Source organism: Girardinichthys multiradiatus, chromosome 2 (assembly GCF_021462225.1).
Source record: "Girardinichthys multiradiatus isolate DD_20200921_A chromosome 2, DD_fGirMul_XY1, whole genome shotgun sequence".
Classification (NCBI taxonomy): Eukaryota; Metazoa; Chordata; class Actinopteri; order Cyprinodontiformes; family Goodeidae; genus Girardinichthys; species Girardinichthys multiradiatus.
This window is the reverse complement of record NC_061795.1, coordinates 27422414-27439973: the sequence shown is the minus strand read 5'-3', so window position 1 is coordinate 27439973 and position 17560 is coordinate 27422414. Positions and strand designations below refer to the sequence as shown.

At 39.4% G+C, this 17560-nt stretch overlaps 1 protein-coding gene across 1 annotated transcript in view; it reads left to right on the top strand.

The window, feature by feature from the left end:
* Positions 1 to 4672: 4672 nt before the first annotated feature.
* rasgrf1 (Ras protein specific guanine nucleotide releasing factor 1) overlaps positions 4673 to 17560 on the top strand; it is a 49657-nt gene continuing 36769 nt past the window's right edge. Inside the window, exon 1 of the mRNA XM_047347934.1 lies at positions 4673 to 5414. Coding sequence (XP_047203890.1) covers positions 5139 to 5414 — 276 coding nt within the window. The 5' untranslated portion in view covers positions 4673 to 5138. The remainder of the gene's footprint in view (positions 5415 to 17560) is intronic.

The following is a 17560-nucleotide window of genomic DNA, read 5'->3' as shown; positions in this document are numbered from 1 at the left end:
GCTTCTGCTTGACAAAACCAACTGGAGCAAAACAAAGTAGAATCACTTCAAAATCCATACAAATTTAGATAAGCAACAAGCCTCATTTTTAGGAACATCATTACAAGGAAACAAGTTTACTGCTCTTGGTGATCACATGGCAGGGTGCACTACATTTAATGTAAAAGCCCAGTTGTTTTGCAGGTCGGCTTCTACTGCACTCAAAAACAATACCTTTAGTGTCATCAGGCTTTGACGTAAATGCAAATGTATTCAAAACAGATAATTTGTTCTGAACACTGGATCAGTTCATAGGCAAAGTGTCACTGCCCCATCACTCGTTTCAAGCCGGATTTCACTTCTCTCTTTCACTTTTTAAAATCTTTAACAGAAGAAAACATTAAGTTTGTTAGATAAGATGTTGTAAAACCTGGAGGGAGGCCAAACAGACCAAAAAAGGTTGAAATAAAATTAGGTAAGAAGCAAAATGTGGCAGGAGCAGATTTAAGTGCAAATTTAAGCTCTTAAAAACAACAAGCTGAGTTTTATTGTACGGCTCCTGAGCCACTGAAACACACAAGTCTGTCTTTTCCACAGTACATCGTAATACTGTTTATAAACGTTGATGGTTCAGTCAGTCTATTTGGATACAATTATGTGTATTGTTATGACTATCTCCATAAAGCACTATCTTATAGGAGCTCAGAAAAAAGCAAGCCGACAGTTGGCACATTTGGATGAACTCCTCTAAAATACATTCAATAAGGATTACATTTTTGTTAAGGGACAAGATTGCTATGTCTTACTTTTTGTATTTTTATGGGGCTTTGGATTTTCTTGTAGTTAAGCATTAACTAACCTCTTGTGCAATAATGCTAAATGGCTTCCATGGCCTGCCTTCCTCTTTATGAGTGTGACCGGTACAAACTCAGCACTAAGATAGAAGAATGAGTAAAAATCCAATATTTTTATAATCTGTCTTGCCCTCATTACCTTCGTTAGTTTGTGTTTTACAGGCAATGTTTAAAACTATTTGTTGAGTCTTTGAAGTTATTGCCATTTTATAGTTCTGGAGCCTTTATTGTAAAAATGCCACATTTTCAGCATAATCTAAATGGCTATTTTGCGTCCTGGAACAACCTTTCCTCAGAAGATGGTGTTAATAAGTAAACTGAAACAATTTTTCCCAGATCTTCTAATCTACTGAGTCATCTGACCATGTACATTTAGTGTCTTCAGCATGTTAGTAAAAAAAAGACAACATTTTACAAATATTCTTTCTTCTTTTTAACTGTTTTGCATGTTATGTTATAGTGTTCCAAGTGAATCACAATGACGTAAATGTAGAAATGCATATAGCCTACTTTTATTTCTTTTTATTATTTAAATCATTAAGATTCATATTTGATCTGTAGCAATCTCAATGTCAACTTGGATTAAATGTATTCATTTTATAGATTTTTTAATTTTTATTGTTTTAATTGTTTGAAGTTGTGTACTTTTTGTCTCTCGGAGGGAAGGTGGAAGTTATTGTGAGTTAACCCTAATTTTGAAGCAGCTGGGCCCTTTACTCTTTCTCTCTGGTGGCTTAATTTGAAGTATTGTTCTAATGTGGTGTACTGTATGTTTGACCATGAAGATAAAAGTAATAAGCAAGAATCTTCTTTTTTGTTTTTTGTACAATCAGTGTTTTTTTATACAATCAATGTTTATTCAATCAAGTAGGTGTCCTCTAATGCAACGTTAGTAATGTTTGAGTTTGATGAAGACATAGTGATGGTAAAGCATTAGTGTGTTAACACAATAAAAGTCTGTGATAATGATTAATTTAAAGCTTTAGCCCAACTTCATATGTTTATTGTCTTTTAACCTTAAGGCAGCTGATTAGCTCCTGTAAGATGAACTGATATTTCCGTTTGCCATTAACCATCAACCATTTAGGGACACAGCAAACAAGTGGAGGGAGCTCTGATTAGATGAGGCCAAAACTGAACTTGTTAACCTATATGTAAAAAGCTAAACTAACACTACACATCACCCTGAACTTAACATCTCCACCATGAAACATAGAGGTGGCACCATCATGCAATGGAGATCCTTTTCCTAAGCAGGGACAGGGATGCTTGTCAGACTTATTAGGAAGTTGGATGGCAGAGATAGATACAGGGTAATTCTGGAAGAAAACCTGCCAGAAGCCACAAATGACTAGAGACTGAGGAAGAGGAGCACCTCTGCAACAACCCTCAGCATACAGCCACAGCTACAGCGGAATAACTTAGATCAATGCATGTTCACATGTTACAATTCTCTGACACAGACGATCTCCATCCAGTCTGACAAAACTTGGGCTTCTTAGCAAGGAGGTATGAGCAGCCACTACAGTAGATGGGCAAAGCTGGTTATGACATGTCCCAAAAGACTTACATCTGTATTTGTAGCAAAAGATGTCTCTACCGAGGACAAATATTAAGATTCAACGCATGTATTGACTTTTTTTTATACTCTTGTAATTTATCTTCATTAAGCCCATTTTATGGATGACATTAATGTTATATTTTTGGGGTTTGGATGGGTAAATCAAGCAAAAACATATGCATGTTTCTATGGTTAATATTAATCTTTGAATGAAATTTATTGCTGAGTTTAACTTCTCATGGAAGTTAAGTCAAGTCAAGTCAAGTTTATTTATATAGCACTTTTCAGCAACAAGGCACTCAACGCTAACCTAATTCCTCTACCTAATTCTTCTTTCACACACAATAATATATAACCAGTAGTTTTGTAATAATATCAGGGGCAGACTTGGCCCAAGGCTATATGAGTTCCTTGTAGATTTCCATTTGATGCCCGCTTAGGGTGTCTAAAACTCCAGTCTTCAAGGCTTCAAGTGTGTCCTGCGTAGATGTTGATGCAGATGGCTGAATAAGGCTCCTCAACAGGCAAAGTAATGATTAATTTATTTAATTCAGGTTTGTTAACCCAGGAAGACCTCTAATGCAATCCCTTCATTGGCTCCCTGTTAAATCCAGAATACAATTTAAAATTCTCCTCCTCATATATAAAGCCCTTAATGACCTAGCTCCATCATACATCAGAGATCTGATTGTACCATAAATTCTTAACAAAGCACTTCGTTCTCGTGGTTCCTAGAGTTTCTACAAATATAATGGGAGGCAGATCCTTTAGTTATCGAGCTCCTCTCCTGTGGAACCAGCTCCCGGTTTTGGTCCATGAGGCAGACACCCTGTCTACTTTTAAGGCTAGGCTTAAAACTTTCCATTTTGATAAAGCTTATAGTTAGAGTGGCTTAGGTTTTCTGAGTTATCTCTATAGTTTTGCTGCTATAGGCTTGGACTGCTGGAGGACATAATGACCACTTTTATTCTCTCTGCAACATTCTCATACTACTCTACAATTTTGCATTATTTGCTGTTATTTTAGCTTTTAACTTGATGTTCTATCTCTGTTTTTCTTTCTTTCTAGAAGCTACATCCATGTTTAGCTATTGCACCTTTCTGGATGGGGCTGAGCTGCTGCGGCCAACAACGTAATACTCACCCACAGATAATACACTTGGCCCTGTCTGTCAGTGTTTAACCCCGTCTCTCTTAGACATAGCTACTGGCTGAGCTTCTACTGTGGCTAACTGTATGTGCTCTCTTTCATACTCTTGAAAAGTGGCTCAGAGTCCATCTAGTTAGCTGCTTTTCTCTCCTAGATGAAGCCACTAAAAGAGCTATAACTATTAATGTTTTAATTTTATTTCCCATAGAAAGTACTACTGGATCAGTGCTTCTGTGTTCTTTTTTTTTTTTTGTATCTTTTTGCTCTGTTCTCTCAAACCCCAAGTTGCTCACATTGAGCCTGGTTCTGCTGATGGTTTCTTCATGTTAAAAGGGAGTTTTTCCTCTCCACTGTCGCTACATGCATGCTCAGTATGAGGGATTGCTGCAAAGTCAATGTAAGCGACTGTCCACTGTCTCTACATGCTCATCCAGGAGTGAATGCTGCAACTCACTGATTCGACGCAATCTGCTGGGTTTCTTCTATATACATTTTTTAACCAATTTGAATAATAAACTGAACCTGACTGCACTGTTTGATAATTAGAATTAATTGGAATATATGTGCCAGACTTTAAATCTGTATGATTCGATTGAACTGACTTTGTAAAGTGCCTTGAGACAACATGTATTGTGAATTGGCGCTATATAAATAAACTGAGTTGAATTTTACTGACCACATGTTACTTATTGATCTACTATGATGATAAAAGTGACCGTTTGTGTAAAATGCGACATTAGGTCAAGCATAAGCAGTAGGAATGATTAAATTAGCAATTAGCGAGTATATTAACATCTGTTAGGAGCCTCGGGACAGTACGGGGGCCAGAGCAGTTGATAAGCTCGGTATGTTTTTGTCCAGCTCCACTCAGGGTTGAGGAGCACTTTGAATTCTGTGCGTTTATCATAAACTGCTAGAAAAATAACAGGAAAATAGTAAGATAAAAACTTTACTTTGTAACAAAAAAGTTGCATAACTGTTAAAGAGCATAAATAATTGTATTCTTTCGTAAATCCCAGTGCCAAAAATGTAGGACAACTATAGGTTGAAAATGTTTAATCATAAATGTTCCTGATTCAACAAACAAGCAGATGAACCATTAAAGTTGGTGTTCCTTCGTTGGATGCATCACAGTCTGAGGCGACCCTCTCCAAGGTCCTGAAATTTGCTTTCCCAGTCATGCGTCATGTGACTTCCCCAACACTGCCAAGCTCAGCAGCGAGCTTACTGGTTTCTGGAGATTTCATGTGAGAAACGGACCTCAAGCCCCTCTTTTCTCCCATTCTGCGTCTGCGGCAGTTTTTAACAGCTCCTCTCTGCTCTATTCCCCCCCACCCCTTTAACTCGGGAAATGAGGACCGTCAACGCACTCGGAGTATGACAAAATATTTTAGCATGTTGGACTGGTGTTTGCGGCTCTGCACTTCTTGTTTTTAGTTAAATACCGGTGCGGTGAATGCGTCGGACGGAGTGGACGAGCCCGCTGCTGGAGGTCCGCATTGAGAAAGTCAACATCTTGTCTTTGTTTTTTTTTTTACTTCAGAAGGATGTAACGACCGATCTGCCGTCTGCAGCCCGAAGCGTCCCCCATCAAAATGCAAAAGGGAGTACGACTCAACGATGGTCATGTCACCTATCTGGGGCTTTTGGCGAAAAAGGATGGTACGAGAAGAGGGTGCTTGAGCAAAAAGAGCTCCGACAACACGAAATGGCACACAAAGTGGTTTGCTTTGCTGCAGAATATGCTTTTTTATTTTGAGAACGAGTCCAGCTCCCGACCCTCCGGATTGTACCTGTTGGAGGGATGCTTATGCGACAGGGCGCCTTCGCCAAAACCCTCACTGTCAGCCAAGGAGTGTTTGGAAAAGCAGGTGAGGAGAGCGCGCACGTACACACACACACACACGCCAGGAATAGATTCACACAAGGTAAGACAGACATGTGCGCAGACACACACATGCGCACACGTATGCACATGCACAATGTCTGTTCCTTATCTGCAAAAATACTGAGCGGGTGCCTCTTAAGCTTATGTCCCTTTTCTCAAAGCATGCACGTATTTTCCTCGTATCAAACCGCAAGATGATCTCAAATCCATTGCAGCAGAAAGCGTCAGGTTTCTGCTGTGTTGCACGTTATGTAATTCATGCACGGATTAAAAAAATAACACCTAATGGTGTTACTGCAGTCCTCGTGGCGAGCAATGCAGCACCTTTTGTTTTGCAACAAATTTGCTTCCTTTTTCGCCTCTTGCTTTTTTAATCACATTTTTACTAACGCGTGAAATGTAAATAGATTGATGGTGCTGTCGAGGAGAAATCGTCTTAGAACACATTGAACACAAACATTGATTTCGAGTTTCGCTCGTCGTGTCTTTCCCGTTTAAGGTCGGACAAAGTTGCAGCCTATAATGCCCGCTCAACTGAAACATGGTCAAATAATGAGAATTTTAGAAAAAGTGTCGGCTTCAAGATTTCCATCGTGTGGTGAAATTATATAGTTACAGTTGAGTCCGCTCTAATCTGGATGACCTGAATCAAAGTATTGAGTGTGCAGAGTTCTGTAGGGGGTAACATACAGCCTACAGGTCAACTGCAGTCAGAGGTCTGTCTGTGATGTCCTTACAGCTGCCCTCTTTTCATCTATAAATAGCATAATTTGTATATTTATGCCGCTGGAAATTAAGCTTTATCCTGCTTCATTTCCACTGCATGCACCATAACACTTAAAGGTTAAGATGGTTGTTAACACTGTTATTGTGAACAGAGTCACTGAACATGATGCTCCACTGAGAGCTTCACTCCTGCTTTGTAGGTCCAAACTGGGGCCAGACTCTCACTGCGAACAGCTGCCCTTGTGCTGACAAAGCAGAACGCAGCAAAGGCGATCAAAACCTCTCTGAAGCATATCCTTTTGTATTTCTTCTATGACCTCCCGTTTTGTTTCTGCATTAAATGCAGAAACGTTGCGTTCTGCAGAGACCATGACCATGGCTTTGCCCAGACACAAAACTTTCACGTCATTTCTACTGTGCATCGCATTTGGCAAAACACAGAGAGATGCACAAATGTGTCCGATTTCAAAAGGTGATGTACGCAAACATAAAAAAACAAAACAAATTGAACACAAACATGTTAATGGAAAATTCAAACAATGCACAACTGCTGGAACTATAGATCCCTGCACACAATTTCTATGTTATATGTGTTTTCAAGTACAGTTAGAGTGAAAATGATAATGTTTGAGCGCTGGGTTTCCATGGCTACCCTTATTTGCATCCTAAAGAATGATGCAGTTGGAAGAGGCGCGATAACAGAGACACAGAGAAAGAGAGAGAGAGACTGGGAGAGTCACTTTTATTAATGCAAGCGCTATCAGTGCTAAATTTGTTCCTTGCGGTACCTTCGAGGGGTCAGAGTCCAATTATAGAAAAAGGCTGCTTGTTCTCGTCTGGTCGCGGCTTCGCTCCTGCCAGAAACACACGAAGCTGGCTGTAAGCTGCACTGTAAAAATCAATGGGTATGGGTTAGATGGGGCTGCAGTTTAAAAAAGACACTTGGCAATAGTTTCAATTAAGGGGATGATTGACATTAAAATAAAAGACATGTGCAGAGAGATTGTAGCACATGATTATTTTCCTTAAATATACTTTTACATAGATAATTTTATTGTGCTGCTAGAAAACTGAGCTGTTTATGAGAAGGGCAAAGGAAACAAAACAAGCTTTTGTACCACAGGTTCAGAGATCATGAGTTAAAACTACAACATGCATGACTCTTTATGTTTTTTCATTTATCTGTTTTTCATCTGGACACTAAGATTAATCTAAAAATGCCACAAACAGAGATTAGTTGCAGGTTCATAGCTACATCTGCAGGCCAAAGATTGGCCTCATTCAGCTGAACTGAGGCAGGTCAAAGGAGAGCTGATGAAGTAACCCTTTGTTATAGAAAGCTGTAGACTATTCAAAACGTTTGCTTTATTTTCAAATATTTACATACACACAGGATCTGCCTGTATCTCTTGAAATGACTTTAGTAGATTTGAGGCATTTTCGTTAAAAAGAATGCTGTATAAAAATAACTACACAAATGTAAAAACCACTATATATGTATTATCTATAGCAAATTCCAAAGGTTTGTGTCTTTTGAGATTCTCAGGGATTATTTCAAGATGCAATACTTCTTTACATTATTTTTTGTTTAAGACTTTATAACATGTTGAAAATTTGGGAAATTGTACACTTGAGGAAAATTGTTACATTTTGTTTTCAACCCGCTTAAGCCCAGACAGTATACAGTAACTTGCAAAAGCATTCAACTATTTGAACTTTTAATCATCTTGTCACATTAATGACAAACTTTGATGTGTTTTGTTCAGATTTTATGTGTCAGAACAACAGAAATTGTGCATCATTATGAATCATAATAAATAGGACACAAGGTTTTTTAAGTTTCTTCCAAATATAATTCTGAAAGAGGCGTTGTGCTTTTATATTCAGCCTTCTTTATTCAGATTATGCAAAATAGCATCCATCTGCCTTCAGAAATCACCTAATAAGTAATTAGAGCTCAGATGTGTGTAATTTATCTTCAGTATTAATAAAGCAGTTCTGTGAAGGCCTCTCATGTTTTTTTAGAGAACATTAATGAACAAACAGCACAATCAAGACCTATGAACACAGAAGCAGGAAAGAGATAATGTCGTGCAGGCATTTAAAGCAGAGTTAGGTTTTAAAACAATATTCAAAGCTTTTACAGCCATAATCTGACACTGAAATAAGTACGACACAACTGCAAATCTTCCAAGACATTTCTGTCCACCTACTTGTATAGACAGGACAAGTATGCATTGTGCACTCCACAAATGACCTTTATGGAGGAGTGGAAGTGGAAGGCCATTGTTAAAAGAAAGCTATAAGAAGTCCTGTTTGAAGTTCACAAGCCATTTAGGAGAAGATGCTCTTAGATGAGATCACAGTAGAACTACACACGAAACACCATGTGTGGCAGGCAACTAACACTGCACATCGCCTTGAACACAACATCCAAGCTGAGAAAAATGGCAAAGGCAGCATCATGCAATAGGGATGCTTTTTTTTTTAGCAGGGAGAGCAGAGCTGGCCAGAGTTGATGTGAAGGGGAATGGAATTAAATACAGGTTGATACTTGAGGAACACCTGTTAGACGCTACAATGGACTTGAGACCCGTGCAGAGGTTTAACTTCAAGCAGAACGTTACTGGTGCCAGAGCTAAAATGGAATGATTTATATTAGTCTAGTTAAAGTCCAGACCTAAATCCAATTTGAAATCTGTGGCAAGCCTCTAAAATTGATGTTCACATGTGCTCCCTATCCAGTGTGACTGAGTTCAAGCTAGAAGCTGCAGCTGTAATAGCAGCAAAAGGTGGTTCTACAAAGTACTGAATGAGTGGGGCACAATATAAATGCATGCCTCATTTTTAGATATTTATTCATAAGAAATGCTGTAAAATATGCATCCTTTTCCATTTTCTTCACCATTATCCGTTACGTTCTCCTGATCTACCACATTAAATCTTATTAAATCTCATTTTGTGTTTGTAGTAATGTTTCAAAACATCAAGGGATATGAATACTTTTGCAAGTCATTGCTTTTGCTATTGTAGTAAAATAATAGAAGTAAAGACACGTATTTGCGTATCAAAAGTTCCATCTATACACTACGAAAAACCAGTTTAACCTTCAGCAAAAAAATGTTATGTGTAAAATTTACAGACCACAATGCCTGCTGGATTAAATACATTTGAATCAATGGGTCGTAAGTCATTCCCACACATGTCCTAAGAAAGCAACATTGTCAGAATTCTTCCTCATATTGCTTTTACAATTTATATATGTAAATTGTAAAAGTTAAACAGTTTTTGTGATTTTTGTAAGAAAATGTGTGACAGAAAAACAATTCTGTAGTTTAGATTGCCCTTTAAAACAATGTACAGTAATGTGAAAAGGTACTTGCCCACCTACAGAGTTCTTCACTTTTGGCTTTTTTTGGCATACTTAAATGTGTCAGATAATCAAAAGCATACAAAGCGCTTTGTAAGTACCAAAAGTAGTTTTCAAATTATGATTTCCCTCATTTAGGGAATAAAGCTATCCAAACCAGCCTGGCTCTGTGTGAAAAAGTGTGTGCCCCTTAAATCTAATTGCTAGTCAAGTCAGCATTGACAGAAACAACTACCATAAAGCGTTTGCGATAAGTAGCACTGAGTCTTTTACATCGCTGTGGAGGAATTATAGCCCACTCTTCCTTGTAGAATTGTTTTAATTCAACCACACTAGACAATTTTCAAGCATGAGCAACCTGTTCAAGTTCACATTATATTAATCTGTCAGGTTTTTTAAGGCCAACTTGACCCACATGCAGAGAACACACACACACTCAGAGAAGCGTTTCCTCAGTGCAGTTTATTAACTAAGTCGGGGTGGGCAGAAAACCTCGTATGCTGCAAGGGAAAGTGGGTACCAGTGAGTAACGTGAAAAAACTGGATAATCAATTGATGTTTCAAAGCTTACAATGACAAGTGGGCGTGATCCGCCAGGGAGAGAGGCTGCCGAGTCTGGGAGGCACGGCAGGCTGGGTTCACAGGAGCCTGGGTGGTCTGGAGGCGCGGGCCGTAGGAGGGTGGACAGGTACCGCCTGATCGGAACAGGGAAAACGCCTGGGGCTGACTGCCAGCTGAGGCAGGGCTCGAGTCCAAGTTATGATCTGACGAAACGTTTGTGAAGAATCCCAGTGGGAGTGTGACGTGGTCCCAGAAACACCTGAGGCAAGGAGAACGAGAGATTAATCTAGACTTTACAAACTCTTGGAACGTTCAAAGTTCTTAGCTTGAGACTGTCCAGGTAGTTGATACCATGAAGGCAAGAACACTCAGGCATAGAAGTGCTAACAGTCCGCCCTCTTATAGTTCCCAGCTGATGATGAGACGCAGTACCCCTGTCACACCCTCGGCCCTCTAGCTCGAGTGGCACCTAGTGGTGGTAACAGGTTAGCAGCAGGCAATGAAAACAACCCAGACTCCGACATAATCAGATTGTTGTTTGAGCTTTGCTCTATTTTTGAGCCATTCAGTGGTGGGCTTGCTGGAGTAATTCATATCACACTCCTGCTGCATTAACCAACAGTGCTTGAGCTGACCTCTTCTGCTACAGATGACTCTATCCCACAGCCCTCTTCCCCACCATCATATTGTCCCTTTCAACACTGAAGGTGAGGAAAGAGCTACGAAAGATTAAGGTGCGAAAGGCTGCAGTCCTGGGTGGCATCAGCTCGGCCGGGGAGGCCAACCGCTCCAGACCAAGCACATCCCTCCAGCCGCCCTAGTGCAAGCACAAGACATGCTCCACCGCTCCCCCCACCCGACCGCCAATTGTAGCCTTGCGCCCGGCCAGGGATAAGAGCCACAGAAGGAAGGCCACCACAGCACGCCAAGGACCAGGCACCCCGCCAACCCCACACCCAAGCCCCGGAGATGCCCCAGGATGTCGGCCACCCAACCTCCCGTACAGCACACCCTGCCACACCAAGCAGGCTGGCCAGCCCCTCCACCAAAGCAAAGGGGGGCGCCGGGCTCCACTTCCAATGGACAGAGCACCGAAGCCAGGGCCCGAGATCCAAGGAAATCTAAACGATCCCGAGAGGGCCGAAAAGCCAGACCCAGCACCAGACAACCCCCAAGACCCGAACCCCAACCCCAGCCCAGATCCTGACCAAAAGGCCCGCTCCCTCTCCCGGCCTCCAACTCCAGATGACAAACAGCAAACGGGGTACTGTTGATTAATGACCTGTCCTTAACTGAGACATTCGAGGCCTTCAGTGCTTTATATGTTATTCTGAGTTCTTTTATGATCTCCTGGATGAGCTGTTGATGCGTTCTTGGACTAGCTTTGGTAGGTCAATTACTCCTGGAAAGTTCCCATCACTGGGCTCTCACTGTAGTTTGCTGGAGACGTAAAGCCTTAGAAATGGCTGTGTAACCCCTTTTAGATATCAGTGACTTTTCATCTGTCCTTTAATTTCTTTCAGTTTTTTGAGATCTTTATAGCCTTCTTCAAGCTATCAGAAAGGTTCTGCTTAAGTGAATTTTTAATTCTATCTCTTTATTCTCTGATATTGCAGCAACCAGGCCTGGGATTGCTAGTGTTATGTAAAATGGAATATGGAATTTGAAAATGTGGGTAATCACAGTTAATGCAGTTAATTTTTTATATGTATAGCTTATTTCCTGATAAATTAAATATTAATTTATAGAAAATAGAACTAGGTATTTCCTCTTTATCTGAAGTTCACATTTTTTTTAATGATCTGAAATATTTCAGTGGAACAAAAAAGTAAAAGAAATCTGTAAGAGGGCAAATAATTAATTCACAGCATTGTTGTACCCCTGGTGGATTCCTTCACCATGTTGTTTCCCACTCCTTAAGAAGGTACTGTATCATCTTATTAAATAAAGGCTAATGCATGTTTTTATTAAAATCTGATTAAAGTGTCTTTTAATGCAGAAAACCAAAGTAATCAAAAGTCTAAGGGCAATGCAGAAATGTATTTATAAGCTATAAGATATGTATACTGTAGGTTCCATAACTAAAAACTAAGAAAAACTTCTTCTTTTATTTATCCAGTTAGCTTGAGTCCAACAGACAGAACAACAGCTGTGAACAACTGTTCTGACTGACCAGAGTTGCTAGGAAACAGGTTCTGCACAGTTCTGTACTCGGAAATGGCTCCAGCCTCCATGTTTTATAGAGCATTTCCTCCAGAGAACCATAAGACAACGCAGGATCTGAGTTGGTGGAGGCTTTCCTCAGTGTGCCTCATCAGCTGCACTGGTGGGCAAGGAAGATGTGGCTTCCCCAGGCTCTGTGTGGTTTAAATCACCCGCTTTATGTCTGCAGCAACGAGGTGGCAGAACAAGCACACAAAGTAGTGGAGAGGCCTCAGTCAAACAACTGTGTCTAGCAAATGAATTTTGTATTAAATTTATGTGCAGTGTTTTTTGCACATAATTTAAAGTCCTAAATACTTGACTTAAATCAAAGATAAAGCTTGGAATAAAAAAAAGGCAGATTTCAAAAGATGGAATGAACTGAAGCTGCACCTCATTTGATTCATTGGTTTCAAACACCAGAATCGGCAGAGACCAACCTGATATGATAAGAAGTGCCTTTCTGTGTCAGAATAGGCTGCAATTTATTTGGAACCTACTTGTAATTCTGCTCTGCTTCAGTCATCTCAGTTTGTTCCACCTGGAGAGAGGTCAGCTTCAACAATAGTTGTACCTACTCTAAAAGGTCACTCTGAAAAGCCAAAAGTTGGATTTACATACAGTCCATGAATGTCCCAGTGGTTCCTGTCCCTGGATTCAGTGCTGAGTTTGTGACAGTAAAATAAATCTTGCAAGATAAGGTGGCTCTTGTCTCTACTGCAGGTGTGCATATAGCAAAAACATGAAGCTTGCTGTAACGTCATAAAGATTAAAGGTGGAACAGACCAAATATTTTGTTTCTTGTTTCTTGATTTTGATTGTGTTTTATTTTGGTTATGTGTGTTTCTTGTTCCGTGTTCTGTGTAGGACTTTCCTCAGAGTCAGATTTAAACACCTCATAAACACCCTATACCAGTCAAATTTAGGAAAGTGTGTAGCCACATCACATTGGATAACCATTGAGGAAAATATAACATACTATTTTTTGGACTCTATTATTCAAGTTTTAAAGAAGACAGTTTAAATACACTAGATAAAATCTTTCTGGCTTCAACTCCTTACTTCTTAAAGGTCTAAGCTGCGCTGTAATATTCTAAAGAGAAGAACAAAAGCTTACTGAGATCCAAACGAGTTTAAGATTCACAATAAGATATACTTTTACGTATTACAGTTATCTAAATAAACAATCTAAAGATCACAATGTGTGTTCTGACAATCTCAGGTACATCATCTGCAGAATTATGTGCCAAAAAATTGCTGTGCTTGAGAGCAGAGTAGCAGAACAATATACAAGTACAAAAGGCATCATTGTTACTGGACTGGAGATCAAACCACTGTCATATGCAGAAGCAGTTGTTCTAGGAAATGATAAGGAGTGTGGGCAGAATTCAAAGCAGCAGTAAAACTTTCTGGTCAACAAAGGAATCAAATTTAACAAAGACAACATGATAAACAAGTACGACAAACCAGCTTCATAATGAGGCTTGTTAACCAAAAAAAGGAAATAGAACTCTTAAAACAAGGAAGGAAACTCAAATGTTCTGATGTTTACCTTAATAAACACCTGACTAAACAGAATATGGACAATGCAAATAAAGGAAATTAACTGAAAAAACAATGGCAATACATGGTCTGCAAATGATCACATTTTCATAAAACTAATTGGAACACACAAGGAAGCCAACTTACTGGTCATCAAAGACATAAAAGAGCTGGAAAAGTGCAAGTGATCCATGACTCATCAACCTAAAGTAATGTGACAGAACACCAACTATAAACACAACAGACACTATTAGAACCAAGGCTCAAAACAACACCGGGTTGACACAAACAAATATTGAACAGGAAAATCTAGACTTCAAAACCTTTGAATACACCATTTAAACAGATATGGAGCAAGACATTGATCCAGAAATCAACTTCTATAACAATATCAATAACATTTGTTAATACTACTCAGATGAACATTCCAACAAAACTGTAGTGACATACACCTTTTTTTTTCAATTTCAGCAGGAGCCTGTACACCTTTTATTTGAAAGCATTAAAGAGTATGTATGTAAATTCAATCACCCATTCATTGTTATAGCCATATCATGGAGACATTGGGAAGAGAGCAGATTTTGCAGAATTAGATGGATATAAACCAAAATAAAAGATCAGGAAAAATAATATAATGATAGAGGAGGTGTGCCTATTTAATTATAACGTAATAGAAAAAATTACCACTTTCATTGATAACATATTTTTTCATAAATTGTGGAGCTCTGGAGACTGGAACCCAGGGTGGAGCCCTGGAGAATGGCAGTGGAACCACTGGTAACCTCGGAGGAACCATGGAGAATGGTGGTGGAACCCCTTGAACCCTTGGACAAACCCTGAAGAATGAGGGGGGAACCCCTTGAGCCTTTGGAGGAACCCTGGAGAATGGGGGTGAAAACACTGGAACCTGTGGAGGAACCCTGAAGAATGGTGGTGGAACCGCTGGATTGCTGCAAAGTCAACGCCAGTGACTGTCCACTGTCTCTACATGCTCATCCAGGAGGAGTGACTGCTACAAGTCTCAGACTTGATGCAATCTGCTGAGTTTCCTTAGATAGAAAAACGTTTTATCCAATTTGAATAAATAACTGAATCTGACTGCACTGTTCAATGGTTAGGATTAATTGGAATGTATGTACCTGACTTTAGTGAAGTGCCTTGAGACAACATGTGTTGTGAATTGGTGCTATATAAATAAACTGAATTGAATCGAATTGAACCCTCGGAGGAAAACAGTAAAACGCTGATGGAACCACTGGAACCCAAGAAGGAACCTCGGAGAGCAGTGCTGGCACCTTTGAGAAAGCAACGCCCACCTGGACACCCTCATCAAAGACCTCGGGCACAGGAACACAAAGGTGGAGTGAAGTTAAAGAAGGCTGAACAGGAGATGTTGATGGTGGTGATGACTGAACCATGGCGGTGATGGCGAACCAGATAAAAGAGCCTGCAGTGTAGATGATGTTGATGCTGATTGAGCCAGAAGTGTAGATGGCAGCAATACAGATAGTGTCTGGGCTTTGAGGATCTGAGGATCTGAGATGACAAGGATCGGACTCTGGTGTTCTGAGTCTGGAGAACAAAAGGCTCAAATGTGGAAAACAGAGATGGGAAGGCCGTGGAAACTGCAGCTGTAGACATGGGAACCACTTCTGGTGCTGTAGCCTCACCCACTAGAAATGGAGTTGAAGCGTCAGCCTGACCCTCTAAAACAGGAGCAGAGGCGATGGCCCTTACCCTCTGGAATAGAAGCAAAGGTGTCAGCCTGACCTCTGGAGGCTGGAGCAAAGGCAGCCAGCTGACAATGGCGTCAGCGGCAAGTTGAGGAAGAAGAGATGGGTGGTGCTGAGACAGATGGTTGAGATGCTTGGAGTTCTGGCGTACGAGGTGTACAGTAGTAGTCTGAGCAGGAGACTTCTGGGATCTTGGAGTTAAGATTTCTGCCAGAGCTCTCTGACAATCAGTCTCAATATTGTCCAGAGTTAAATTTACTCTGACAAAAAACCTCCCTCCTTCCTCCAGCCAATCCTTTAATGGGTTGGCAACCTCCAGTATTCGCAATAACGAACTGGGGCAATTTAGGTGGTGTTGGTACACCTCCTAAATTCCTGAAAGCAGCAATTACCTGACCCCTGCCTGCTTGGACCATAAACTGGTTGGAATTTTCTGTTATGAATTGTGCACCAAAGTGCACTCAGGAGCAGTACAGTGAGTAGAGCGATTTAATGCAAAATAAACAACAAAACCTACAGGCAAAACACAAGAAGAGAACAAGACACAGAGCATAGGCAGAAGACAAGGCGATGAGACAGGCATGAAGAGGCAGACAAACAGTAAAATCCAGCAGTGAGCGATGAAAATCTGTCAGTTTAAATACTGAGGACAGGTAGAGAAATGACCAATGCACCAGAGGAGCTAATCAGATGAAATGTGGAGCAGGTGTGGCAGGGAGAATGCAGACCAACTGAAGAAGGAAGGCTAATTGACATAATTCACAGAAGTGAAAAGAAACTGACAAGAAGAAAACTCAAACACTTAAAGATCATGACAATACTGAAATTCATCACAGTTTAAATAAGTTTAGATGGCAAGAAAAAATGATTGTAAATTGTATCTAATGGAACACTCATTCAAATATAGAAGCATTTTATCTCTGGTTGGAGAAAACCTTTTAGCAAAAAACATATGTTCATCTGTGGAGATTTCAATATTGACCTGGCAAATCCAAATAAACACAAACAGAAGAGTTTCTACATCTAATTACAGCAAGGGACTATATTCATGCAGGCAGTGGATTATTAATAACGACCATTGATGACCATTTACGAGAGTATTTATGATAGTATTTACGGGAAAGATAAAAATAATTCATTATTCTACAAAAGGATTAGAACTGAGGAATATAAAGTAAATAAAACATTTAATTGGTAAAAAAAAGTTAGTAAGTAAAGAATATAAGTATATAAGGAAAAAGATAGAAACAATGTCTATGAATTGTTATATGGAGATATATATTAACTGAAATATTAAAGATGAGTAAAAAGGATTATAACAATAAACTATTAGATAAGAATACAAATAACAAAAGGTATTTGGATAGCATTAAATAGTATTATTAAATCCAACAACAGCTAAATAAATCAGCCAATTTTTTTTCATTAATCAACAATTAAGAAAAACTTTACATAACATGGTAGTTTTAATCATTTCTTGTCAAACAGATCATCATCTCTGGCAATAACTGATTTCATTGAGGAAATAACAAATTAAATTGACCAAAAGAAATAGGCAGTTGGGATTATCATAGATTTAAAAAAAAAACATTTGACACAATCAATCACAACAAACTGTTTACTAAATATTAGTGGTATTATGTGAGAGGCCTGGTGCTAGAGTGGATAAAGAGCTAAGAAACAGGCAGCAATTTGTGCAGATGGGTAACTATCAATTACATTGTTTGGATATTTCCAGTGGTGTCCCTCAGGGGTCAGTGTAGGTTCCTATACTATTTATCCTGTGTATAAATGATATTTCCAAGGTATCAAAAAAAATTAAGTGTATTTAACTTGATGATGCAAACATTTTGTGTTTGGGAGAGGATTTGGAAAAGCTTTTGGAGATGATTGCCTAAGAAATGCATGAATAGTGAAATGGTTTAATAGAAACAAATTAATAAGTATCAATAAAACTAAATGAATTTTATTTGGAAACCATATTAAAAATGTGGA